This window comes from Setaria italica, chromosome VIII (genome assembly GCF_000263155.2).
Source record: "Setaria italica strain Yugu1 chromosome VIII, Setaria_italica_v2.0, whole genome shotgun sequence".
In the NCBI taxonomy this organism is placed as follows: domain Eukaryota; kingdom Viridiplantae; phylum Streptophyta; class Magnoliopsida; order Poales; family Poaceae; genus Setaria; species Setaria italica.
In genome coordinates, this window is record NC_028457.1 from 24076796 (window position 1) to 24093203 (window position 16408).

The following is a 16408-nucleotide window of genomic DNA, read 5'->3' on the forward strand; positions in this document are numbered from 1 at the left end:
CTCAAGGTTCACCTCGAGGTCCAACTCGGATGACGGCATCGGCGGAGGTGTCGGGGGGCGACGTGAGGATGACGGGTTTAGCATCACCCATGTTGTCTTCAAGCGGCAAGGCATTGTGGTGGCGGGTTGAGGGGCGACGTGTGCATGGGAAGGGTGCTTGGCTTCTTGACGTGCGGTGGTGCAATGGTGGCCGACAGTGCATGCATGGGGGCCGTGCTTATATAGGTGTGTGGGTGGGTGGAACTGACGATGCATTAAGCGCACCCCTCGGAAGACGGGACGCCTGTGTTGGGAACCGTCGCGAGCAACCTATGGACTCCTGGGTAAATGTGGCGTCTCTTCTTGGGGAACTGAAGGGCTGCGACCAGTCGAAGGAATGGGTAAAACGGTGGCTCTTCATTGGAACTGCGCGACCAGCGTGGCCGGGGAGTTGAAGGGCCTACGCGCAAGGCAGGGACAGATAATCACTCCAAGGAATAAATTCCTTCAAACTTACCGAAATCACTAGCTTGGTTTATCACAAATACAAATACAAAGATAAGTGTATCTTGGTGTCATGAACCCAAACCTAGGTAAAGATGTCACGCTGCAAAAAGATGGTTTGTGCGATAAATCCTATCCTTGAGGACATCGATTACGAATTTTCACTGAAACATTGTCTTAGCTCCCACATGAAATCACCTCAACTCAAAGAAGGTGACATTGAACATGATACACCTATATGATATGTCATATATATGAAACACCTATATGATACACATTTGATCAAACAAGATTCCAACTTGCCTATTCATAAGCCCCTAGTACCTTAGACACATTTGAAAAAGGTCCATTCATTGTAGAGTAAGTAAATAGTGAAGAAAATGACAAAATGTTAATACAAGGGGTCGGGTAACAAAATGTAAATAAAACCACATGAAAGGAAAAAGTTTTCCAAGAAATTGGAAAAAAGAATCACCTTATTTGGACAACAAATGCGAAATCTAAACACAATTAACTTTTTTACAATGAATCAAAATAAAAAAAGAAGAACACCATGAACTGAACTAGAGCAGCATATGAACCCAGCGCCGACAAGTGGGTCCGCATGTCAGTCACACAACGGCCAAATACTATGTATAAGAAGGTTGAAAAGCTAGAAGTGAAACAAAACAACCAGTAACTCAATGGTGTCTACGACATTGATATGAATCGATGACCCAGGTTCGATCCCTGCCCTTCACCCTTTTTCCATTTTTTTGGCCAAAAATTGGGTTGGTGCCAACAGGTTAGATCCGCATGTCAAGAAAAAAGATCAATGAAGAACTGAGCAAGAACTGATCATGGGGTCGGCACTGACAGGTCGGACCCGCATGTCAGTCGCACGACCGAATGCGCGCGTGAGGAATCGCATATCACTGGCTCTTTGTATGAAAAGTACTCTACGCTTTTAGAAACAAAATCTACTCATTATCCCCTCCCATTCCTGGATGCGCCTCTTCTGCAGGGTGACTCGTGTCACTGCTGAGTGGGCCCAATTGCTACCAAGTCCACACATCAGTGATATCTGGCCTACATAACTGAAGGCATGGGCTCCTGCTTCCAGAGTACGCTAGGGAATGGCCCCTTCGTCTCCGCCCCCTTTCAATGCATGCACCTACTATATCAAACTAGTTGTAGTTCGTATGAATTAAGGAATTTTTATGTATGGGAGCTCTATCTCGTCTAGTTTAGCATTTGATAAAGATCATGATTCATGGTATATATAATATCTTAATGTTTTCCAGAAATCAAATGCACATTAGTTCATGAAGTAAACTTTGCAACTCCAAATTACACAAAGAAAATATATTCATCTTGTCAAGGTATATTGACTGGAGCAACAACTCCATCACCAATGTAGGTGTCATCAGAATCATCTTCGTCTTCTGATATGTCTGCACGATCTGGTTCAGGCATGGGCACCACCTTTTGAATTACAGAAGCATCGCCAGTTAACCCTTGCACGTCTGGCCTAATCCAGTTTGTCAAAGCCTCCTGCTAGTCCTTAACATTAATTTGTTCCACTCCTATGATAACTGAGTCCACATTGGTATCACCAACATTATTATCGCTGTCCTCTACTTCCGGCATGGCAAACAGGGTCCTAGGTTTCATTTTGAGGACACTGCACTATTTAGTACCTTTCTTCCCGCCTTTCACATAACACACTTGCTCTCCTTGTGTTTCTAGGATGTATGTATCATCCGAGTAGCGAAACCGAGTGGTATCAATATCGATAATCCCAAATTTATCTTTACTGTACCCTCCGGATTTGCTCTTAGTTGGTGCAGGAACATCATACCAGTCACACTTGAACAATGTGACTTCATGCTGGTTAGGAAAATCAAGGATGATGATTTTTTTAATCACTCCATACCATTCCATGCCATCATCACCCTTGACGACAACACCACTGTTCTGTGTTGATAGATTTTTCTCTACATTTGATGTCTGGAAGAAAAACCCATTGATGGAACACCTGTTCCTCACACTAACTATTTGTTTTGGACCACGAGACAGAGAATAAATCATTTCATCTGCTTTTCCCTCTACATGTAGGTTCTTGATCTACACTCAGAAATGTTTGGAAAATATGTTACGAACATATATATTCAAGTGTGATGAATAAAATTGAACAGAAATATATATGACTCACTTTACGCTCGAACTAATGTACAAATTCAACCTTGTGCCTTCTATCAACATTATGAAAGTTGGTGTTCCTCAATTCATCCATGTGCTCACTGATGAAACAATAAACTTATGTCAGTTAGATAGTGAACACAATATAAAAAAACACATAGGATTACATGTAGCTTACATTATCCATGGAGTGACCTCATCACAGTTGGATATTATGTAGTGCCTCATCCTGCGCAAGTCATCAGGAGAAGGTATCTCCATATTGTGCCTATGACTAATTTTCTTTCTAGTGAAGTCCATGCTCACAAATACACTTAGACCAGCACGTGGTTCACTAACAGTGCTCGTTTCTTGACACTTTGGCCGATTCAGCTTTGTACTAACACCTTCAAAGAACCCAGAACAAAATGTAAGGCACTCCTCCAAGATGTACCCCTCTGCTATTGAACCCTAAGGGCACGATTTGTTCCTCACATAGCCTTTGAGGGTACGTAGGTACCTCTCAACTGGATACATCCATCTATAGGAAACAGGACGAATTTAGCCTCCCAAGCAATATGAACTGGTAAGTGCATCATAATATCAAAAAATACTGGAGGGAATATCATCTCAAGCTGACAAAGGGTCTCTCCAATCGATTTGGTAAGTTCTTTCATCTCAGTTTCCTCAAGCTCCTTTGAACATACTGAACTAAAAAACCAGCTGAGCTCGATCAATGGGATCACTACTTCTTCAGGCAATATTTGGCGCACCACCAAGGGTAAAAGTTTTTGTAATATAACATGGTAGTCATGACTTTTAAGTCCAGCAACCTTAAAACCATTGACATCAACACATCTCTTGATATTTGAGGCACAAGCATCGGGCATCTTAACACCTTGAAGAAAATTGCATAGAATTTCCTTCCGATCATCACCTAACTTGTACAACGCTAGTGGCAAAGTGTATTTTCCTTTATCATCGAACAATATATGTTGATCTTGCCTTATACCCAATTCTTGCATATCGAGTCTAGCCTTCTCACCGTTCTTACTTTTACCAGCCAAATCAAGCATAGCCCCTAGCAAGCTCTCACATATATTCTTCTCAATATGCATCACATCGAGATTATGGCGTATAAGCAGATAATCCCAGTAATGAAGGTCAAAGAAAATACTTTTCTTCCTCTAGTTGTGCCATCTATTATCTTCATCGCGCTGCTTCCTCTTCCTCAAAGTAGTCACTCCAAAAGTGACTTGCTCGAAACTCTTGTACTACTCCACTACTTGTGCACCACTGAGGGGCACTGGAGTCTCACTCATTTCTACCTTGTTATTGAAGATAACCTTATTCCTCCACCACCTGTGGTTTGTAGGCAAGAAACGATGATGGCCCATGTAGCAATGCTTTGAACCATATTTTAACCACAATTAATCACTATCCTTGTGACAATAAGGACAAGCAAATCTGCCTTTTGTGCTCCAACCAGACAACATCGCATATGCAGGAAAATCATTAATTGTCCAAAGTAGCATTGCACGCAGAGTAAAAATTTCCTTTTTTTCCGCACCCCAAGTATCAAATCCATTGTCCCATAGATCTTTAAGCTCATCAATCAGAGGCTGCAAATATACATCAATGTTAATTTTTGGAGATTTAGGCCTAGGAATCAGCATTGACATCATCCAATACGATTGTTTGAAGCACAACCAAGGAGGTAGGTTATAAAGAATTAGGATCACTAGCCATGTAGTGTAAGTCACATTCAACATCCCAAATGGATTGAAGCCATCCGATGCAAGTCCCACCCTAACATTACGTGGATCACTTGCAAATGTAGTATACTTGGCATCTACATGCCTCCATGCCTTTGAGTTAGCTGGGTGCCGCACTTTCCCATCTTCAACAAATTCTTCCTTGTGCCAACGCATATGCGCCGATGTGGTCTCATTCATATATAATCTCTGAAGTCGAGGAATAAGTAGAAAATACCTCAGTATCTTATAAGGTAAGAGCTTCTTCTTTACTCCACCAGTGCTATCACCACCACACTCTAAATATGTATCATTCCACCTACTCTCCCCACATTTTGGACATGCGTTCAACTTCTCGTAATCTTCTCCACGGAATAACACACAGTCATTAACACAAGCATGAATCTTTTGGTAGTCCAAGCCAAGGTCTCAAACTACCTTTTGAACTTTGTCCAGGGTATCTGGGACACAATGGTCCTTGGGAAGCACATGGCTGAATAATAACAGTACTTGCTCTAGAGCATTGTTGCTAATACCTAACATGCACTTAATCTGATATAGCCTCACAATAAAAGATATTTGGGTAGCCTCCTTGCAACCTAGGTACAGTTCTTTCCTAGCTTCTTCCATTAACTTGAAAAATTTCCTTACTGACTCATTTGGTTCCTCAATATTACCACCTCTAATTTCACCATGTATGGCACCACTAATTAGCAATAAAAACAGTTTAGTGGATGAGACACCATCATCATGATCACCTTCTTCACCTTCACAAATGTCTCGATCATCATCGTCCACAACAATACGTTTAGCAAATCTGCCAATATGATGCTATTTTTTATAATACGGATCAAACCCTCTAGTATTCAAGTGCAACTCAACAACTTCTTTATTTTGATATGCCATGCGACGACATCCTCTACATGGACACGGCGCAGTCTGTCCTAGAAAGGTGCCATCAAAGGCATCTTCAATGAATTTAGCAACTCTGTTTTGCCATGCAGCATCTGTATGTGACAATTCCATCCAACTACAATCCTCATGATCATGTGCCATATTGCACAAAACCCAACTAATAATTTAAGCACAGGTTTGTACTACTATATAACTCCTGAATAACCTGCTTAAAATATAGGTTCCTCCATCAGTATTATTACTATCAACAAATATTATAAAAATTGAATGAATATATATACTAATTGAAGAACTCAAGTTTGTTAGCATGCACATTAATTGCGATAGATTTGGATCGATTTTATACCTTGCATTGAGAGGATGAAATTGGACAACACCCGTGTTGTCTTGCGTCGAGAGATCGTGGAGGACTAACAAGGGGACTCATCCTTGGCACTCGGCAACTCGCGCGCTAGGGAAGGTGACAGCAGGCGGCGACCGCGCGACGAAGGCAGCATCACGCAAAGAAGGGGAGGTGTTGTGCGAAGGAGGGGAGGTGACGCTAGGAGATAGATCAGGATTAGGCCTCTCAGCTCGTGAAAGAAAGGCCTGCCATATGTGTGGGCCAAAATAAAGGCCCATCAACATAACCAAGCTGGCGGCACCCACAAACTCATCTATTACAACCATACGTTCCCCTACATTGCAACGACTATATATTATTGCAATAGCACCTTCTGTCTAGCAATGATTCGAGTGTTTGTTGTTATAACCAAGATTTCTTTTGCAACAATACCATTTTCGCTGCTATATCTAATACTAGTTGCAACAATACATATTAGCGTTGCACTATCTATGACTCATTTGCAACATTGTCTATTTTCATTGTTATAACCAAGATTTCTTTTGCAACAACACCATTTTCATTGTAATAACCAAGATTTCTTTTGCAACAACACCGTGTTCATTGTTATATCTAAAACTCTTTTGCAACGCACGATAGTACTTTTCACAATGTGTTATAATCGTTGTAATATGGACAACTATTGCCACCACTATAAAATAGCATGGCAATAATGTCATAGTGAAAGAAATGTAGATAGATTTGTGTTGGTCGGTGATAATGTCAGCCGCCAGATAAAAAAATTCTGTGAACACAACGGGTAGTGAAAAGTAGCGCGCTTGAGCAGTCGTGCCTCTCCTTATCTCCTCCTCCTCTCTCTGCCTCTTCCTTATCTCTTTTACTGCTGCTCTCCCATTTCACATCTCTCTCCCTTAACTCTCCAACGGCTGGCGTGTCCGGGCGGTGGTAATAGCGGCCGGTGGGAGCGGCGGTCGGCGTGGCCGAGCCGCGGAAATGGAGGCCACGGGAGCGGGAGCGGGCCCATGCAGGTCTGAGACAGCTCCGGTGGTGCAGCCAGCGGAGGCACAATGCAGCTACAGAGGCTCAGTGCTACGTCCAGCAGCAGCCCAAGATGGCGCTGCCAGTGCTAAGATGTGTGCATGAAGGTCGACTCCTCTTTTGTCAAGATGAGATCCCCAAGTACGATGTGTTTTGTTAGTTGCCTCTTCCTCACGTGATGTGTAGTGAATTTAGATCCACAGGTTCAATTCAGGGAGGATTGATATGCTTAGGATCTGTTTATTTTTCAACAACTTTCAACTTTCTTCATCCTCAGATAAAATCGACGTGCTGCTCCGATCAGGATGGTAGCTTGTGTGGGTGACCTGCGGGGGATGGTGTCGGTGTTTTAGACCGGCAACCCACCTAGGCGTACCCTAGGTGGTCTTTTATGCGGTATGGGTCGTCCAGAATCAAGGAATCAATGGTGACGCAGGGAACACGATTTAGATAGGTTCGGGCCGCTAGATCGCGTAATACCCTACGTCCTGTGTGTTGGTTTGTATTGATGTATGATCTGGTCCTGAGGGATCTGTCTTGAGGGGGGTCCCTGCCCGGCCTTATATACCCGGGAGGGCAGGGTTACAAGTCTGAGTCCTAGTTGGGTACTATTATAGAGTTCTACTCGGTAGCGTCTGAGTAGTTTTCCATAAACATACAAGACTAGTCCGAGTAGGATATGCCTATCCTTGTTCTGATCACGTCCGAGTACGTCCCTTAGTGGGCCGTCCAAGGCCTACTCATGGGTCTGGGGAGTAGTCCCGAACAGGACAGCTTGCCAGAAACTGCGGGATGACGATGCAGCCGGAGTCAACCATAGCACAGGGATGGAGGATATGGACTTTCTAGGACGGCGTGAGCATGGCAGCTCACGGGCTAGCAGCGTGAGGCGACACGTGCTGCGGCACGGCCATGTACGGATGCGGCCGCACGAGCGGCTGCAGCTAGATTTTTTTGTTTCCAAAATATCTTTACTGGTGGGCTACCAGCACAGGGCGTATCTGTGTTGGCGGATGGACACCCGCCAGCGTAAATGGTGATTTCTGCTAATAGCTTAAACTGGATTTAGCCGCCACTACAAAACTTTTTTAGCCTAGTGTCCCCTGTGCCCCATCCTCATCTTCTTCCTCTCCGCCGAGCATCTATGCCCATGTCATCATCTTCCTCTCAAGCAAGCTACACCGCCCCACCCTCCAGCACCGTCTCCGGCGGCTTTCACCGCCGGATGCGCCGCGCGCTCACCTAGCAAAGCTAGGAATGTTACCTTGCTGTCCCCGACCCAGCTCCGCCCACCGGTTATCCCCCACCGCCCTAGTCGGTGACGCCATAACCGCCGCGCCTGACCGCCCGTAAGCAACCCCCAAACACCAAACCCGAACCCTAACGGCACCGAAGCGCCTCCGGAGCCACACCTTCTTCTTCCCCATTGACCTTTCCTTTTTTAAAGCAGTAGTTTGTTCATTATGTGGGTAGGATTTCACAAATTGGGAGGCTCTCGCGGTAAGCACTGATGGACTGCCAGTTAATTATTTCCAAATATTGGGAGTGATTTTCTTTTTCACCTTTAGTGATAACACATCACTATCGATTCCTAGTGAAACCGGTAGTGATGTGTTAATATGAGCTAGTTCTCTAGTAGTGACACGTGGTGAGCTTTTGTTTCATTGTTCATAGATCGAATCACCATAATGACAGACACAAATGGGCATACAAACAGATCATGCTGACGCACGCACGCGAGCCATCAGCTCTTTATTCAATACCATGCTGGCAATGGCATGTTGGACTTTCTACTTGGTGAACTCGATCGCATAAAAGTTCAAGAATATGTAGGTTGTCCGGACCGCACCAGTGAAGCCAGACTCCCTAGCAAGCTTGGTGAACTCCCTTTCCGTCCTCTCCTTTCCCTTGAACAGGACAAACATACACATATCCAAGGTGAACGCATCCCTTGCAGCTGGAGATTTCGCGTCTGGAGTTTCAGGAAGGAGGCCGTCTATAACGATCACCTTCCCGCCTTCCGGGAGTGCTTTGTAGCAGTTCTTCAGGATCTTGAGACATTGTTCATCGGTCTGCATAAGGAGGATCCACTGCACATGCATATATTAATTAGTAATGTTGCTTTTACTTCCATTTTTTCTTAAAAAAGACAATCGCAACATTACAAACATTTGGGGGCCCGATGGGATATACGTTGTTTATTAAGTGCGTCTGTACTTTTCTAGAAAACTATAAGTTAAAATCTGTCAATTATTCACTACAATTATGGGTTATGATTAAACTGTGTTATTAGTTTAGAAAGCTGCAACTTCAGATTCTTGGGCTCTAGGCCAATCAAAAGAGGCAGTAGCTATTTTTTTTGTTTAGTATTTACTGCCAAATTAACGACAGAGTTCCTTGGTTTTCTTCTTAGTTTTTTTTCCTGCTTTTATGATTGACAGACCTGCAAAAGAACTGCATCTCCAAAGGGTACGCTCTCATACATATTTCCGGCAACATGTTCCACACCTGTAACGCAAAAACGTTAGGACGGTAACATACCTAGTACTATTTGTAATCAGCAAGTTAACATAAGTGTCAGGCTCAGGCACATACCTGGAAGAGACGGAGCCTGAGATATAACATGAGGAAGATCGAAGTTGATGCCCTTGATATGCTTGTACCGGGAAGTGATCATCTCCAGGGTATTGCCCGTGCCACCGCCAACATCAACAAGCTGCCGAACATCATCGAATCCTCTGAAATACTCGACCATCTTGGTGACCAGTATCACCGAGTGCTCAGCCATGGCGTGGTCGAACATCGTGCCCAGCCGCTGGTTCTTCCCCAAGTAGTCGAAGAAAGGCATCCCTTGGGTCCTTTCGAACGGCGACGACGGGTCACCGGAAACCACCGTGTCGGCTATGTGATGCCAGGGCAACACATGGTCCGGGTCGCCGAGGAACACGGCGAAAGGGCCCAGCGACCCCTTGCCGTCGTTCTTGGTGAGCCACCGGCACAACGGCGCCGGCGTGTACCGACGTCGAACTGCTCCGCCGAGGCCGGTCATCTCAGTGGAACACCTCACCACGTTGAAGCACGCGAGGTAGACAAGGATCCTGTCCACCGAGGCGGTGGCCTCGGCCTTGTCCGCGGCCTTGATTTGCTCGGCGAGCTCGCCGGCGGTCAGAGCGGTGGGAGCCGCGCAGAGCGCGTCGAGGAGGCCGAGCTGGATGGCCGCCCTGAGGACCAGGGAGTTGTTGTATGCGAACATGAGTTCTTGCGCCTGCAAGCAGACCTGGTCCTCCTCATCTGGAGCACCATTAGAAATATGAGTTTTCTTGCCAGGGAAAGGGGCAGTGTTTTCCATGGCTCCAACACTTCAGTTAGATGCTGGATCTATGGTACCGATAACTCCGAGTGTTTGCATATATATACACATAGAGAGAGCTGAGGTGTCCCATTGAGAGAGAGAGAAAGGGGAGAGCAACTACTTCAAAAAGAAATCTACGATGCTAATTAGGCCCGAAAAGGAATGGAGGAGACAGCCCCTACCTTTCACGTGGCCATAGTTGACCCATGCTGGTGTATTGTCTAGTGGATGGAAAGGACTTTTACCTGAAAATTAGTTCTGCCTCCAACTAAGTTCTGCCTCCAACTAGACGTCTAAACTTTATGCAGGGCTAAAGTTTTGTTTTAGTCCATCCAAACAGATCCTAAATATCCTACAAGTCCCCCATAATCGCCTTGGGGAGGGGATTAACCAAACAAAGTTTTTGGTAGATTTATTCACGAAGGATTTCCCGTAATGGAAGATGTTGTGATTTGTGCATTCCTCTCATGGATACTTCGTTTTTTTTTTTGAGGATACTGTGGATAGTTCCCATGTTAGAGAAAACATGCAAATGAAATTTATCCATGCAGGAACTTCAAAATTATAATATCTATTAGTGTTACAGCTACCATGCATGTATATTTGCAGACCATCTTTCATAAGGTGACTCACACTAACTAGTGGAACCTAAAAGCCAAAGCTGATAGTTAGATATAGAAAGTTAACTTCGACGAAGCAATTTGAAGATATCTTCTTCTAGCCTATCACATTACATATTTTTCAAATAAAACTGCATGAGATAGATATCCTATGTCATAACGTTGTTCTCATATAAGCTGCTTAGTATAATCATTTCCTTGATGATACCTTCCGAACTTTATTTTCTTTGTTGTTGATGATAAGTCGTTTTAGGTATCTTTGCCATCAGTTCAGGTCATCACTTGTGGTTCTTAATTTCTTCGGGAGTATGAGGTACCAGCATGCATGCTGGGAAACGATGACCTACATAGGGAATCATTGATAGCTTTCTATTTGTTGAGAGTTGTTCATTGCTGTAGTTGCCATCGATTTCGTAGCTCTTTCACTGTCTTTCTGCTTGTGGAGATGTTCGGAGTACCGACAAGTTGTACGGTTTTCATGCCTGATTTCCCGTGTAATGTGTGTGAACCATTAATTTTGCTCTAATACTACAACAATCAGTAATTGAGAAAAAATGATATATATATTTACATGTCTCATTAGGTTTGTCATAAATCAAACTTGTGCCACTTTGACAAAGTTTATAGAAAAATCCAACAATATCTACAATACCAAAACTTTTCTTTGAATCCACAATGGAATATATTTTGATAGTGCATATGTTTGGTAGTATATATAGTTGTTGTTGTATTTTTCCATAAACTTAGTCAAAGTTGGATATGTTTGACTTAAGGCAAAACTAATGTGACACGTAAAAAACCAGAGGGAGAATGTAGATATCATTTGCAGCAGCCTCAGTAAGTCACACGGTTACACAAAATGCAACTGACTTGGGTATGAAAAGTTGGAGAAGTCGTGAGGTCCAAATGTAAGGAACATGGACATATTTCTAGCACATGCATGCGCACGGAATAACACTAGTGACCTTAGCATGGTCCATCTTTGTTCCGATGTCCTTATTAGACGAGGCGTTCTTGTTTTAAGCGAGCACGCTGCTTGAAATCTCCATTTTACGAAGCAGCTCAGCACCTCGATCCTGCACGACTTTCCACGCCTCAGTGACGTGGCGCTCCTCCGTCAGCGTGCTCCCGATGGCGCACCTGAGCATGTAGATGCCACCCACCTTCGCGGAGCTCATGTATGGCCCCGAGCTGGTCACGTTCACCTCCTGCAGGAGCCTCCTGTTGATCTCGTTCGCCGCCTTCTCCCCGCCGAGCTTCTCCGGCGAGCGGAGCCGGAAGCACACCAAGGAAAACTGCCGGGTCACCACCACCTCGAACCGCTCGTCAGAGCTCACCATCCTCTCGAACTCTGCGGCCATCCGGACGTGGGCGCGGACGTGGTCGCGGAGGCCCTCGACGCCGTAGCACCGGAGCACCAGCCAGAGCTTGAGCGCCCGGAACCGGCGCGTCAGCGTCACGGACCAGTCCTTATAGTCCACGACGTCGTGCCCATCTTCGGCGCTGTCTTTGAGGATGTACTCCTGCTCCGTTCCGAGCCCGGCGACGAGCAGCGCCGGCCGTCGCACCCACAGCGCGCAGCAGTCTGTGTTGGCCAGCAGCCACTTGTGGGCATTCATGCTGAACGAGTCCACCGCCTCGGCACCATCCATGACATGGCGGAACTCCGGGCAGACGAGCGCCGACCCGGCGTACGCCGCGTCGATGTGTGTCCACGCCCCGTGCGCCGCCGCAACGTCGCATAGCTCCCTGACGGGGTCCACGGCGGCCGTCTGGGTGGTGCCGATCGTGGCGCAGAGGAACAGCGGGACCAGCCCGGCGTCCACGTCAGCGTCCATGGCGGTGCGCAGGTCCGCCGGCGAGAGCGCGAACATGTGGTCTCGACACGTGGGGATCTCACGGCAGTTGTCCCGGTGGATACCGGCGATGCGCGCCGCCTTGCGTAGCGCGAAGTGGGTCTGGTCAGAGCAGTAGACGACGAGGTCACCAATCCTCCTGCTGCCGATCTCAGCAAGCTTCCGCTCCCGGGCGGCGACGAGCACGCAGAGGATGGCCTCGCACGAGGTCCCCAGCAGCGTCCCGCCGCCGCCGCCGGGGAACAGAAGGCTCTCCGGCAGGTGTAGAGCCTTGCCGAGCCAGTCCATGACGACCATCTCGAGCTCCGTGGCGGCCGGGGACGCGGTCCAGGTGAAGGGAACGACGTTGATGCCGGCGGCGAGGGCCTCGCCGAGGGCCCCCGCCGTGCTGCTCGACGCCGGGAAGTGCGCGAAGTGGCGCGGGCTCTGCCAGTGCGTCAGACCAGGGAGGATGTGGTCGCGCACGTCACGCAGTGCCGCGGCGAACCCGTTGTCGGGGCGCCGCGGCGCCTCCGCTGGGAGCTTGTCCCGCAGGAATCCAGGGGTGACGCTGGGGCGCACGGGGTAGCTTCCCATGCCAGCATAGTAGTCGGCGATGAAGTCGATCACCTGGTGCCCGTGACGCCGGAACTCGTCGGTGTCGAGGAGGCTGGCGCTGTGTGCTGGCGGTGCCGCCGTTTCCTTCGTCACGACCCGGATGGCGACGCCGTTTAGAGAGTCGCCATTGTTCATGTGACAGATTTGCGTTGGCGGCGCCATGCGTTTACGTGCGTGTGAGAATAATAGGGAGAATGAAACAAGTAGTAGTGGCTAACTGGTGCGAGCGGCCGGCACTTCTGATGGATGCAACAATTCTGTGATTGCCATTTATAGATGTGGTACACAGGCATGTATCACGTGGAAATGTGGGGTCTGATAGGTCGTCCAAGAATCAGGCTCCTTACCCAGCTTTAGGAAGAAACTGTTCGAGCTCAATACCTCTTTCCTCCACGCACCTCTTGTGTCACTGAAAGCCCGGCCCTGAGTCCCAGGCCCCCAATTCGCTCCATCCCATTCCTACTCTGTCTGCTACACGTAACTAACTAGGCCAGGCGAAACATCGGGCGTGAGCGTGACGAGTCGGCTGCTCGCTGGCGCAGCATCGGCAGACGGCAGTTCACCATTGCCGGCCACTCTCGCGCGCACGGCCGCGGACATCCGATGGCGGCAGTCACAGAACAACACTCGACGGGAGGCACCGGCCGGCCGGCCGGCACGCACGGAATAGTTCATCTGATCCTGTTAGTCTCAGTTCTATCACCATCTCCCACGGTCGCATCGACGATTTGATGTGCCACAAATCAAACACAAAACGCACATTTATACCAGTTAAAAACACAAACATCTAGATAACAGTTTATCACACAGTAATTATTTAATTATCCCATCCTTGAGTCCACACAGGCATGCAAGTACTACACTTAACCATCGTGCTATGACAAGTAGTGTATAGCTTACATCTCCAATATTTTTTATCTATATTTTCTTCCCACATATTATAGCTCAATTTATTGTAATTTTCTAACTATATTTTATATGCACTATATGTATTCTCCACGACTGAACCATTATTTTGGCGTTGTTGCCGTCGAATGTGAAGCGGAGAATGATGTAGAGGGAAGGGCACTTTCTCCGGTAGTGTGAAGAAAGCATCAAACATAAAAAGTTCTGTCCCCGTAAGGATGACTCATCAAGGGTGACAGTGAGCAACTAGGAAGGGGACCGTGCTGACAATCTCCATGCCGTTCGTCGTCCAATGACTCATCGCTGCTATTGTCTGTTTTCCGGGCAGATTTGTTTAACTGAAATTTTGGGAACAGATCGACATTATTACTGATGACCCGGCCAAGTTTGGGAAAAGGGATTTTGCCGGAACAAAGGGGCCAGCGAGGAAGGTGGCAGATGCCTGATGGTGTGACATCCCTTGCCCCCCGTTGCGGACGTTTCCTGCACGTGTATGTTCTGGAACCCCATATTAGTATGTTTATATGAATTAGATCAACCGATTTGAGGTGCTTTCCTCCAGGTCGCCTATGCTTTGTTAATTGTTTGATATCACACTAGCAGTCACATTACTGACTACACTGACGTCGTCTTTCCGAGTATCCGGCCGTTGCAGATTATAAGAGCTGATTGGATCCAATATTGCTAAAGGAAAATACATGTATTTCCATTTAATGTTTCTCTTGTACAATGGTTAAAGTTAGTTTTATCTGGTAATTGAAGAATCAAATTAAGGCCCTGTTTGGCATGACTCCAACTCTGGGTGGAGCTGCTCCACTCCAGAACTCCAGGTGGAGCCAGCTCTGGGTGGAGTTGGAGCTGTCTGGTGAGGGTGTTTGGCTGGGAGGGTGTCCCTAGCTCCAGAAAAGAGGAGTTTGAGGGTAGATTGCCTTTCTTGCCCCTGATTCGACTTGAACTACTTATCACAAATATAAAATGAAACTACATGCATTGAAGTCCAAAATAATAATAAAAATTACATGTTCCAAAAATTTAAAATTTCAAAATAAATTCATAGTTCCAAAATAAGGTCGTTACAATAATCATTGCACTAATTCCATGCTAGGGCAATTGATGTAGCCATACTATCACGAAAGGTGTCCATAGTCACAAAGCTTGATTCCGAAGTTGATCCATCGGAGGCATGTTGAGACACAGCATACTTGTTGTATCTTTCCGGAATAGTAGGCATGTAGGTAGGATCTCTATCAAAATTAGCAAAGTCCACATCAATGCTAGCATGTTCACGTATGAAATTGTGTAGAACCATAGTAGCAGCAACAATCTTCTTTTGTGTGACCATTGAATAACCGGGCATCTTGTAAAGGATTTGCCATTTCATTTTTAACACTCCAAACGACCGCTCAATAACATTACGAACAGATGAGTGTATACGATTGAACTTCTCTTTTGGAGTATTTGGTTCCATACCTCGATGCCACTCGGGTAAGTGGTACCTTTCACCCTTGTATGGAGCCAAATACCCCAGACGATTAGGATAGCCCGCATCTACAACATAGTACTTGCCTACACATATGTAAAATAAAATAAGTTTGTGCATACAAATATGAAAAGGAACATAAGGAAAAATATTTACCTTGAGGAGGATGTGGGAAGACATTTACATCTGCTTCCAATGCATGGTACAATACACTAGTGTCATGCAAAGAACCCGGTTGACCCGCAGCCACATAGGTGAAGCGCATATCAAAATCACAAACAGCAAGCACATTTTGAGTTGCAATTCCAGTCTTACCAATATATCTCACTTGTTCTTCCGGTGATAAATACACACGAATATGGGTTCCATCGAGTGCACCAATGCAATCCTTAAAGTGTGGGTATGCTCTCTTGTCATTCCTAATCCTCTTGTGCACATTGCGAAAATTAGGATCTGTTGGTCTCAAGAAATCTTGTGCCATGGCAACCACACAATTTAGAACTTCATGAAATTTTCTACTAATGGTTTCACCTGAGTGTTTGAACTTATTCTGTCCTCTTCTATTTGACTCACACCCACCACATGTGAATAGGAAAATGGCCAACATTTCAAGAGTATTCATGTGCTTCGATGGTTTTAATCCGTACCTCTCAACCAACACATCATGAAGATCCTGAAAAATAACCTCATTCATCCGAAGCATTCGATGGCACTCCCCTGGAGTGTTTACCGTCTCCATCAGCCATCCCATTCCACTCTGTTGTGAAAACATAAATCTCGGCGGTGCCTTATCCATATATGAGTCATGATAACTTTGTGCTAGCTTACCACAGCTCTCAACCATTTTAAAAAAATATTCACCATCAGAATCACTAGATTCATCAGACTCACTTGAAGACATCTG

At 46.1% G+C, this 16408-nt stretch overlaps 2 protein-coding genes across 2 annotated transcripts; both read right to left on the minus strand.

Moving 5' to 3' along the window:
- Nucleotides 1–8342: 8342 nt before the first annotated feature.
- Nucleotides 8343–10063, minus strand: LOC101761321 (probable inactive methyltransferase Os04g0175900). Its single transcript, XM_004979262.3, has 3 exons — nucleotides 9289–10063; nucleotides 9137–9201; nucleotides 8343–8783 (listed from the first exon to the last, which is right to left on the minus strand). Exons 1-3 carry the CDS (start codon nucleotides 10040–10042, stop codon nucleotides 8484–8486), a joined length of 1119 nt encoding a protein of 372 aa, XP_004979319.1. The 5' UTR covers nucleotides 10043–10063; the 3' UTR covers nucleotides 8343–8483.
- A 1412-nt stretch (nucleotides 10064–11475) lies between these two features.
- Nucleotides 11476–13345, minus strand: LOC101761706 (tyrosine decarboxylase 1). The gene has a single exon (XM_004979263.1). It carries the CDS (start codon nucleotides 13278–13280, stop codon nucleotides 11685–11687), a length of 1596 nt encoding a protein of 531 aa, XP_004979320.1. The 5' UTR covers nucleotides 13281–13345; the 3' UTR covers nucleotides 11476–11684.
- Between the last annotated feature and the right edge of the window lie 3063 nt (nucleotides 13346–16408).